We start from the raw sequence: 12261 nt of genomic DNA on the forward strand, positions 1-12261 counted from the left end.
ATTTTTACCTACAGTTATCATCTGAGCACCATGTTATTTTTTCTTCCGATTTTGTCATGCTTTTTACACACACACACACACACACACACACACACACACACACACACACGACAAAATTGGAAGAAAAAAACAAACACCAGATGAGGAGTTCAGGAAACCTGGCTTTTGAATTCCTGGCTCTGCCCCTGGTTTACTGTGTGACTTTAGAAAAGAGTATTTAACCTCTCTGAGCCTGTGTTTCTTTTTATGTAAAATGAGGGGGTTGGCGCTTCACTCTACTTCTCCCAGCTGAGGCCCATTTGGGTCTTGGAGCTACTTGAATCCATTGTGGCCTCAGTTCGCCCAGTGCTTTGAAGCTTAGGGAGTGACGGGGCTGGGAGCCTTGTTAGTCTCAGCTTCCTGTCCCTGGTCTAGTCTCGGGCTGCAGACAGTCTCTTTCCCCCCCTTTCCTCCATCCTACCCACCCCCTCCTCACAGAAATCCAGCTGCTACTGAGCACAGTGTAGGTGGACTTCTAGGCAAGATGTCTTTGCCAACTGGAATGCATCATTGGGCATTCAGTTATGATGATGTCCTGGAGTATCCCACACTGATGACTCCACCTGCCTTCATCTGACATGTGCAGTAAGTTTCTATGGAAAAAGCCGGTCATCCCAGATTGGAAGTACCAACAGCCTTTCAAGGTTGAGGAAGGAGAAAATAGTTTCTTTGTAACCCCTCCAGCTTCCAGTGACCAATTGAACAAGGCGCCAGTGGTGAAGGCCAAGGCTATGCCCCTCATCATGAATTCTCTGATTATAAAACAGACACAAGAGAGCATCCAATGCTTTGAGCAGCAGGCAGGATTGATGTGGGGTACACTCTCCATAAAGGCCTCACCACAGAAGAAACCAAGTACTACCGTGTCGCAGAGGCAGTCCATAAACTGAAGTTACAAAATGGAGAAATGACAAAAGAAGATAGACTGAAGCCCAGAGGCTAGTTGTTTACTCATGGATGTTCTACTTCCTTACCTGGCCTAGATGTCAGCAGCATGGACTCTGGAAATGGAGATAAAGACAAACCCTCATCTGAAAAACGGAGCCTTTTTGAACCAAGAACACTTCAGAAATCCAACTCGGATTTCAGTGTCCAGTCCTACAGAGGTACTCAGAAACCATCACCAGTGGAGCTCATTTGGGTTCAAGCTACTAGAATTGCTGAAGACCCAGCAGCCTTTGAGCCAACTAGATGGACCTTCCAGTGATGGAAGGAAAGAAGCAATAACCATGAATCCACTATATTTTAGCTCATAACATTAAACCAAGAGACATGAATGTGTTGACTCCTTACAGGGTTCTAAAGCTCCCTGTTCATATGATCAAAGTTGCTTTCTCTGGTGAGCCCACTGTTAAATAGAGAGATTCTTGGACTTTTGTTTCTTCCCATCCACCTTACACTTGACATAGGAAAGATGTCATCCATTTACAATTTTGCTGAGGATCATATTCCTGGGGAGGTGTTGATTGTCTCTTTAAATACTTGTGCAAAGCTTGCATCTTTCTAATGCAGGAAGACCTATTCTGTAATGTCCCAAAGTTGGTCTGAATGACTTCTCAAAGTACAGTTGATTACAGCCAATTATTGATCTATAGAAATAGATTGCAGGGGGGCAAGGGAAATAATTAAAATCTAGTAGACTTTGTTCTAGACTTTTTTATCCAAGATAAAAAAAAACGAGGAGGTTTGATTAGATGATCTCTCTATAATCCTCCCAATCCTCACTTCACTAACCTGCAAAATGTATGTAAAACTTTCACTACCTACCTAACAGGGTTATTCTAAATGACAACTTTATGTTTCCTACTCTGCCATTCAGTGGTTCTTGGTTTATCAGTGCCTAGGTGGCATGATCCTTCAGATAACTTCTTAATCACTATCAGTGACCTTTTAAGCCTCCTCTCTTCTATCCTCCAAACCTGGGTGAGGCCTCTGGCATAATGGAATCATTCAGCTGAAGGAATTGTGCAATATTATATAGACCTCAGACCTGGGAAAAAATGGTCTCCAAAGAAAGGCAGCTGTGGACAAGTAATAAATTCCCCTCTCTCAATCTTACTGCCCTATGTCCTAATGTGTGAAGCAGAAAATTGTGCTAATCAAATGTTACTAACAGTAAAATGCCTATTCCCGTTACCTGTATTGTACCTCAGGTGTCTGGTGCCTCCAGCCTGAATCAGATCAGATACAGAATCACTAAGGCATTGATCAGTGTGAGAAGTCCTGGGGGAAATTTAGTCAGCTGTATAAAATGTCTATTGTATGATACATATGATACCTTTATACTTGGCTGCCAGTAAGCTCTTAATTCATTGAAATTGCCTGACAAAGGTAGTGTTCTATATGTAAATGCAAAGGACTATGAATATAATTTTCTATTCATCATCATCATCATCACCATCATCATCAAATCATCATCATCATTTTAGCATTGCTTCTGACTATTCATTTGGGCCTTCATTCATCCTTTGACTCAAAGCAGCACCTTTGTCTAGACCAGGATAAAGCTTTTTTTTTACAGACTACTCAAAGCTTTAAAATTGCACTGTCCTCATTGCCCTGTATCGTAAGATTGTACCTCTCTGCTATTGTTCACCAGAGGCTTTGAGCATTCCCTACAAAACAAGCTACTTAACTCATCACAAAATAAATACCATCATGGCATGGAGAGTGTTATTTTCTGTCTTTAGAAAATAAATGGATTTTATTTTTAAAAAGTAATATTTTGAAAAACAGATACGCTTACTATTTTTTTTTTCAGTACATCACTACCCTTTTTCGTCTTGCTCTGTAGAGAGATGTCTACCCTGCCTAGTCCTGGCACTGAATGAAATGAACATATTAATTCTGGCAAAGAGACAAAGTCATAGGCTACTGGACCACTTGTCTTCCTGCCTCACTACAAAAAATTCAGGGGGCTATCTCCTATCGTTCTGATCTCTGTCTGCCCCTGGGCTCAGATGGCTCCAGAGGAGAAAGTGAGACTGGTGACTTTGCACACCCTCCCTCACTTAAATCCAATTCACTTGCAAGTCATGGCATTACCTCCGTGATGTCATGGTCCTCTTGGAGAACAAACCACAACAGCAACAAACAATAACAAAAGATTCAGTTTTCTGCAAGATAAAAAATTTTGGGACGGAGAAATTGGACTTAATAAATTTTTACCTTTCCAATCAACATACATAAATGTAACTTAAATGCCATCTTAGATAATGTTGAAAAACTTTTAGCTTCTCAAAAAATGAATCTAACTTCCAAATGTGTCCCTTGTGAATGTGAGTACTCTTAAGTTCACAACTTTCCATGAGATGATGTCATCTACAATCTTGAGTTAATAGTGTATAATACAAATAATGAATTTTTAGTTAATAGGAGAGAAGTCTCATCAGAAGGAAGGTACCGATATGATACTTCTCCATCAATATGGATGAAGTTTTTGGTGCAACCCAAACCATCTGTGCCCTGTGTGTTTGTAAATCATGGATAATACAATAGGATATCTCCCAATATTGCCTAGTTGTTCTAGGAGATTATTTCAGACCCTAGAGAAGTAACCAATTCTCTTGTTTATTTCCCCAACATTGAATGCAAATGCTTGCTAAATGTATGTGCATGTGTTGTGTCATGATCATGCTTCTTTTTATTTTTTCTCTTCATCTGTTGTCACTCAGATGCCTTCTGCCACTATCTGCTTCTTTTCTTTGAAGAAGTGGTATTATTCTTTACCAAGCCCACTTTCTGCCTGCATAAGCAATCCCATCTTTTCTATCTCCTCCAAAAGACTGCCCCCTCAATCATCCCCACTTTATCACTTATCTTCAATCCCTCCCTGTCTACTGACTCCTTCCTTATTGTCTACAAACATGTCCATGTCTCCCCATCCTCAAAAAAACCTCACTTGATCCTTCCATGTCCTCTAACTACAGTTCTTTTGTGACTAAACTCCTTGGGAAGACCATCTACAATGTGTCCCCCTTTCTCTCCTCTCACTCTTTTCTTAACTCCTTGAAATCTAGCCTCCAACTTCATCAGTCCACTGGAACAACTCTCTCCAAAGTTACCAATGATCTCTTAACTGCCAAATCCAATGACCTTTTCTTCTTGACTTCTCTGCAGCCTTTGACAGTGTTGATCCCTCTTCTCTTCCCTTTAGCTTTTCTTAACACCACTCTCTCCTGATTCTCCTAACCATCTGACCACTTTTTTCTCGATATCTTTTACTGGATTCTCATCCACATCATGCCCTCTCACTGTAGATGTCCCACAGGGTTTTGTCCTGGACCATCATCTTCTCTTTCCCACTATACTTTTTCACTTGGTAATCCCATTAGCCTCTTTCAATTTAATTGTCCTCTGTATGCCAATGATTCTCAAATCTGCTATACTACCCTAATGTCTCTGATAACCTCCAATCTAATATCTCCAACTGCATTTTAGATATCTCAAACTATATTTCTGGTAGACATCCTAAACTTAATGTGTCCAAAATGGAATTCATTTAGTTTTCCCTGAAACCCTTTCTGGCCTCGTATCTTCCTTATTACTGTAGAGAACAACACCAAGCCTCCTAGTACCTCAGATTCATAAACAAGATTTCATCCTTAACTCCTCATTATCTGTCATGCCATATTCAATCTGTTGCCAAGACCTCTCAATTTCACCTTTGCAATATCTCTTGACTATACCCTCCTTCTCTCCTCTGGTAATGACGCTACCCTGGTGAGTCTCCATCACTTCATACTTAGACTATATCAATAACCTACTGGTGGGTCTGCTTGTCTCAAATATCTCCTCACTCCAACCCATCCTCCATTCTGCCACTAAAACGATTTCCTAAAATGTACATCGGACCATATCACATCTCACCCTTCCTTTCACTACACTCAGTAAACTCCAGTGGCTCCCTATCCCCTCCAAGATCAAATTTAAAATCCTCTTTTTTGGTGTTAAAAGACTTCATAACCTAGCCTCTTCCCATCTCTGCCTTCCCTTGTTCTTACTCTTTTATCCCTATCATGCACTCTTCAATTCAGTACAGTGCCTAGCACACAGTAGTTGCTAAATAAATGTTTATTGACTGACTGATTGATTGATTCAATCTAGTGTCACTAGATACCTTGCTGTTCCATAAACAAAGCACTCCATTTCTCAGCTCCAGCCATGTTTTTCTACCCATCCTCCACACCTGGAATTCTCTCCCATTTCATCTCTGCCTACAAGCTTCCCTGACTTCCTTTAAATCCCAACTAAAATCTCATTTTCTACAGGAAGCCTTTCCCAACCCCTTTTAATTCTGTCTTCCTTCTGTTAATTGTTTCCCATTTATCCTGTATATTGCTTGTATATATGTGTATGTATGCATATATGTATATATTTAATTTGTTATCTCTTTCCCTCAATTAAATTGTGAGCTACTTGAAGACTCAATCTTTTGCCCCTTTCTTATCTTTAGTTCTTATCACAATTCCTGACACCTAATGGGTATTTAATAAACATTTATCAAGTGACTGACAATATCCTTTGCAGGTTTATCATCTATATCTTGTAACAGAGCTGTACTCTGTTTTGAGACCTCTTCTCTTTTCTTTTTATACTACTTTTTCGGCATCCCATGTATTCAACAATCTTCTCTACGCAGGTGATAGTCACCTCATATCTGGCCCTCATCTCTTCTGAGCTCTAGACCCACATTTTCAACTACCTGCAGGCAATTTCCAGCTAGATATCTTGTTAGGTATCTCAACCTTAACATGTTCAAAATAGAATTCATTATCTTTCCTCCTAAACTTTCTGAAAAGGACACAGAATCCTGCCCTCATACCTGCTATTCTACAGTCAAATTGGCTCTCCCCAACATGCATTCTCCTATCTTTGTATTTTTGCACAGGATGTCCTCCATGTCTGGAATGCTCTCCCTTCTAATTTTTGACTCTTGCAATTCCTTCAATACTCAATTTAAATGTCTCTTTCAAAAGGCTATTCCTGTTTCTCCAACTGTTCATTTTTCCACCCTGTCACTCAGTATTTGTCTTGTATATATAACCCTAGCCCCAAAGCCCATTGGTATGGGACTCTCTCCTCATTGGTGGACATTAGTGTACTGCACCTGTGTGATCTCTTTAGTTTTGTTCCAAGACACAAGTCTCTTAATGGCTTTCAACTTCAAGATAGAAGGTAGAAGATGCCAATCCCACTTCAGGTTGCTGAAAGAAAGACTCTGAGAAGAAGCCAATATGAGAAGGCCTGACAGTCTCTACCATGTCTCTCTCCCCAGTTTGCTGTGCTAAATATTTCAGGAAATTCTACCTTATATGAGATCTAAAACACTCTCTCTTGGTTGACCTTGCTTCCAATTGAAGAACTTCCTCGTTCTTTATTGTCTGGTATATATTCTCAAATACATGCTTTTTTAAAATTTCTGTTCAAGTATTGGATTGGATAAATGGGTTTCTTTGCTAATTGCTGTGTGTATACATTGTCCAACTGGCATTTAGTAGGAAAGGCATCAAGTCTTAGATATAGAGCTTGGAATCCTGCTTCACTCATTAATGAAGCAGTGGCCAGAAATCATATTAACCTGAAAATCACATTGTCCTAATCGAATAATATTTAGGGGGAAGAAGACAGATATTATTCTAGCCTTGTACTCCTTCTTGCTAGGGAGGACAGAGAGACCAAGTTTCTGGTCCCAACCTTTTACTTCAATTTCTAGCATGAATTAAAGTCTCCCTTGATTGAATAGTAGAAAGAAAAGACACTAGAGATGTTATTCTATATTCCTTTGAGTCATACAACAATACCCTTGCGCTACATGTAAGAGACAGTCTTCCTCACAAATATTCTGAATTTTCTGTTCAGGTATCCTATCTCCCTGTAGACTTAAAAGCTCTTTGAAGGCAGGAATTGTATCACTTTTTTCTTTGCATCTCAAATAGGACATAGTAAAAACAATAAATGTTAGATTGATTCTTTATTCTTTGTCTTCCTTTCATATAGAGATTAAGTCTTTAAGAGTCCTTTGGGATCATCTAGTAGAATCCCCATATTTTACAAAAGAGAACATTGGATCCCAGAAAAGTGAAGCTTCTTGCCCAGGCTGCAGAAGGGGTAGAGCATAGACAAAAGCTTGAGTCTCCTGATGCCCCCTGTTGAGCACACTTCTCACCATTTTATTGCCTATCTAAAGTTGCTTGGGTTTTCTCTGTTTTAACTTAGATGGTTTTATTATCTTCCTTCTGAACTTAAGAAGTATAAAGAGCACTGGAATGGAATTCAGAAGATTTTTCTTATAGATTCAGCTCTTCCACTGCTTAAATATGTGAATAACAACCTCTCTGAGACAATTTCCTCATCTGAAAAGTGAGGGAATTGAGTTAGGTGGTTTTTAAGGTCCATTCTGCTTCTCAAAGTCCTAAGTTCCTTCTTTCTTTAACTTTTTTTTAAAGCAATTGGGGTTAAGTAACTTGCTCAAGGTTACATGGCCAGTTATTTCTGGGTGTGGTGCTGAGTATCTGAGCCCAGATTTGATCCCCAGGTCATCCCGACACTGGAGCTGGTGCTCTTACTCACTGTGCTACCTGGCCACCCCTTTAACTTTTTTTTTATCCTCACCACTGATATTGTAAAATAAATCCACTATGTATTACTTAGAACAAAGAATCATTTCAATGAAAACCTTCATACTTCCTTGGTGAAATGATTTTTAATAAAGGTTCCCCCCAAGTTTTAACAATAAACAAATCACTTGCAATTATTATTTTGAAATTAAATACATCAAAGCCAAGATCAATTAGCTTAATTAGTACAGAAAAAAATCAGATTGTCTAGAGAAACTTTATATGTCTATCTATCTGTCTAATCTTTTTAAAAATCACCTGTTTTCTGTCCTTTGGTTGGTTGAGAATTCTCTGTGGTTCATATGCTTTTTTAGAAGTTTTTTTAATGACTTTAATAAACATCAGCAAACACAAACATTTCAATAAACAAAGAAAAGAGCATTATTATGAACTTCTATTGTATACAGTTTTAAGTGCATATTAAATTTAACTCACAGTTAAAAAAACAACTTTTCTTGCATATCTGGGTTCCCTTCTGCATTTCTGACTTGCTGTCTTGTATTTTTTCAATTTTTTATTAATGGTATTTCTTTTCTTTCTTTCTTCTTTTTCTTTCGTTCATCTTTTGTGTGTGACTATTACTAATAAATAACCAACAAATCACTCATAGCTCCTCTCCTGATAGAAGCCCTATTGTATAACAAATGAGTACAGTCAAGCAAAACACACTGGCCATGTCAGAAAATGCATGTCTCTGCCAACGGGTGGAAAGGATCATTCATCAACAGTCTTCTGAAGTCCTGATTGTTCTTTGCATTGATCAGAGACCTTGAGTCTTTCAAAGGTGTTTTCTTTTTATGATTGAAACTTCTGGGCAACGATAGCAACAAATAGATCAATCAGGGGCATCGTTACCAGGAATAACACAGTTCTCTTTGAAAGAGTAGTGCTGCCAGTTTGACACATAGAGATGAAAGCAATAGTACCTTCTGTATGCAGCTAGTATAATTGTGAAGCAGACTCGTCTTGGTCTGGTTTGATTCTAGAGCTGTCCTGGTTCCCTAGCAGGCCATCTTTTGTATGGTTGAATCAGAGTAGACTTCTGCCAACTGTATACTATATTAGATTGAAAAGACTCCATCCCAATCCTCACAGCCAGCTAAGTCTTGGCAGGGGGAAGAGAAGGCAAACTTTGTTGGATCCTTCATTGGTTCAGGTAGGATTCATAGAACCATCAACAGATTATTGCCTCCTTTGGAGTCGTGTATCTAAGCTTTCTTACCTGCTGAGCACAGTCCTTTGCATTTCACCTAATCTCATTTACAAGGTGGGTTTTCAGTAACCACAGCCCAGGGCTTCTGGTTCAGTTGTGAAGTGATCATGAATTTAGAATCTTCATCTATCTGCCTGCTGAGAATTAGAACGGAGGAGGAGCAGCCTGGCCTGGAAGTTTGCCTCCAGTCCCAGCTCTACTAATTAACTATGTGACCCTGTGATGACCATAATACCTTTATGGGCTTTGGTTTCTGTATCTGTAAAATGAAGATGTTTGCTTAGGTAATCTCTAAGGTTCCTTTTAGCTATAATATTCTATGCCCTGTATTCTATCCCCCTCCCCCCAAAGTCGATATAGAAATAATGCTAAGCATAAGCATAAAAAGATATAACAGTTTAGAAATTCCTCTTTGAAAACAGAGTATCTCAGCACAAGTTCGCCAACCCTGGAAGAGATGAGTTCCACACCATCAAATCCAGACTCCACCTCCCATTGTAAGTATAACTAAGGCTCATTACTTGGCTCTGGATATTTAACACACCCACCAGGTCTATAAGGAAAACAGTGTTGAGGTCTGGGCAAAAAGCCCATTTAAATAGTAATCTTTCTTGACTATTGATATTCCTTGAGTTTCAAGTTGGAAATATAGTCAGTAATCTGATGCTCTCTATACTGATATAAGCACCACTATGTTAAAAAAAAATTTTTTTTGTTATCCTGTAGTATTTTCTAACTGACTAAGATTTCGCTATTTTTTTCTTTCTTTTTGGAGGGTAATTGGGGTTAAGTGACTTGCCTAAGGTCACATGGCTAGTTTTTGTGTATGAGGCTGGATTTGAACTCAGGTCTTCCTGGCTCCAGGGTCAGTGCTCTATTCACTGCACCACCTAGCCACCTCTATTATTTTCTAATTAGTCCTCACAACACATCCAGGATCTGGGTTGATGACAAGAGTAGAATCGAAGCAATTTTCCTTTCATCCTGCAGCAAAATGAGCTAGCATTGAAACTTAGAGCTATATCCTCTAAGCCTTCTGACTGTGTACACCAACTGGCTCCAGTGATGTCTCTTGTTTCAGCATAAGGCACCTTTATAAAAGGATGACCTAAATTCTTTCTAAATTCATTAAGATCTCCAGATATAGGTAAAGCTCTTTATGTAAACACAAAAGATCCAAAACACACACAAAAAAAACCACAAGATTTTGATTTTATATTCTTCATCACCCTCATCTTCATCTTGCTATTGAATCTGACTGTTCATCTGTAATTTCACTCACTCAGTGGCTCAAAGCAACAACTCATATTTCTCCTGAATCAGTGGCATAGGATGAAAGATTTAAGCAGGAAAACTTCATAAAATAAACTTAGGGAACATTTTTTTGATTGCTTGTTTTGTTTTTGTACTTTCAGCCCACCAATTCGATTCCAATGCAACTATACAAAGCTATCTAGACCATGGCAAGATGGAAACAGAACCAAGTAAGTGCAATGATCAGTCTTTCTAGGCTCATTAAATTGCTCGGAGTGGTCTGTACTCCAGGGAAACTGGAACAGGAAATGAAAGGAAATCATGTAGCCCTTCCTGGATGGCTGGGGGAAGGGGGGGGGGGAGCTATGCCTCTGTGTATCTGGGGAGGGGTATTTGGATGGGTTTGGGTGTGAAGATGTGTGTGGCCTTTCCTTGCACCCCTGGAACTTCTACCAAAGCCTATCCAAATAAAAGAGTAACCAATTAAATAATGACCACTTGGTCACTATGTACAGAGGTTGAATGTGTTTGGGATGAAAAACCTCATCCAAAATTGAATCAAGAACACTGAGATCTCTTAGGATAAGAACAGGAATTTATTCTCTTTCCCAGGGAGAAGAGGGCAGTCTTCTCCATGACTGGTCATGAGGAAGAGGCCCACAATGTGTGTCGAACAGAGTTTTTAAACCCTAACACAGCAGGGTCATAGTTCCCCCGTTGTCCCTCACTCCCATTGGTTGGGGGAGTGATTTCCACTGGCCGGGAGGAGGGGCCCACAGAGGCAGGAAAGCAAAGGACTGAAGCTGGGTGGGGGTCTAAAGACTCCGGAATGGGCTTGCTGCTGATTGACAGCAGTAATGGAGGGGGGAAGAGGGAAATTAACAATCCAAAACTGCCTGAGAAGTTTTCACTCCCCAAGACAAATGTGTGCTGCCTTATGGTAGTTCGGGTCAATGCCTGAGACAGAGAAGAAGTTGTATAGAAGGAAGGCAGGTCATTGAGTATATATAAGGAAGGGTTGCAAACACACCAAATCCAGAACTCTAATTGCTCTATCAGTCTCAGAGGCATAAATGGAAATTTTGAGTTAGCTAAAAGTTTCACAAACCTCCCAGGGCAAATGTTTTGCTTGAGAAACAGCAACTCAGGATTTTGCTGTTATTTTCACTAATCTAGTATTGTACAAAAGCAACAATTCAATTTTCTCCTGAAGCAGCTGCATAGGATGAAAGGCTTAAGTAAAAAACAAACAAACGAAACTTCACAAAGTAAATTTAGGCAACAAATTTTTGGTTTGCTTGTTTTGGGTTTTTTGTACTTTTAGCCTACCAGTTCAATTCCAGTGTAACTACACAAAGCTATCCAGATCATAGCACAAAGGAAACAGAACCAAGTAAGTGCAATCAGTCTTTCTAAGTTCATTAACTTGTTCAGAAAGGTCTATACTCTAAGAAAACTAGAATAGGAAATGAAAGAAAATCATGTAGCCCTTATGGGATGCTTATGTGGGGAGGGGGATATTAGGGAGTGGAGTATTAGGGAGGGGGCAGGATTTGGGTGGGTATGGGTGTGAAGATGTGTGTGTGGGGGAGTAGGATTTGCTGGAGCCCCTGGAATTTCTATCAAGGCCTATCCAAATAAAAAATGGTGACCTATGGTCACTATGTGCAAAGGTTGAATGTGGGCTGCCTCCTGGTGGTTCAAGTCAATGTGCTACACAGAGAAGAAGTTGTGTGGAAAGAAGACAGACCATTGACTAGAGGATAAAGGAGGGTGGCAAATGCCCCAAATACTCATTGCTCTATGAGTATCAGTGGGATAAATAGGAATATTGAGTTTATTGAAAGTTCCACAAACCTCCTAGTGCAAATGGTGTGCTTAAGAAGTAGAAACTCAGGATTTTGCTATTATTTTCACTAATTTAATATAGTACAATCTAATACAGTACAAAAGCAACAATTTAAATTTCTCCTGAATCAGTTACATAGAATGAAAGGCTTCATAAAATAAACTTAAGAAACAATTTTTTGTTTGCTTGTCTTTGGGTTTTTTAGTACTTTCAGGTCACCAGTTCAATTCCAACATAACTACACAAAGCTATCCAGACCGTAGCATGAAGGAAACAGAACCAAGTAA

The 12261-nt window shown here is 39.4% G+C and overlaps 1 protein-coding gene and 1 pseudogene across 1 annotated transcript in view; both read left to right on the forward strand.

The window, feature by feature from the left end:
• The window catches only part of CD96 (CD96 molecule), a 123540-nt gene that overhangs the window by 79558 nt on the left and 31721 nt on the right, over positions 1–12261 (forward strand). Inside the window, exons 8-11 of the mRNA XM_069069824.1 lie at positions 9294–9368; positions 10287–10355; positions 11450–11518; positions 12189–12257. Coding sequence (XP_068925925.1) covers positions 9294–9368; positions 10287–10355; positions 11450–11518; positions 12189–12257 — 282 coding nt within the window. The remainder of the gene's footprint in view (positions 1–9293; positions 9369–10286; positions 10356–11449; positions 11519–12188; positions 12258–12261) is intronic.
• Positions 524–1398, forward strand: LOC138147410 (putative monooxygenase p33MONOX pseudogene; annotated as a pseudogene).

Source organism: Petaurus breviceps, unplaced genomic scaffold, assembly GCF_028583685.1.
Source record: "Petaurus breviceps papuanus isolate PSGF00001 unplaced genomic scaffold, PetGlider_PUasm1.0 90792, whole genome shotgun sequence".
In the NCBI taxonomy this organism is placed as follows: domain Eukaryota; kingdom Metazoa; phylum Chordata; class Mammalia; order Diprotodontia; family Petauridae; genus Petaurus; species Petaurus breviceps.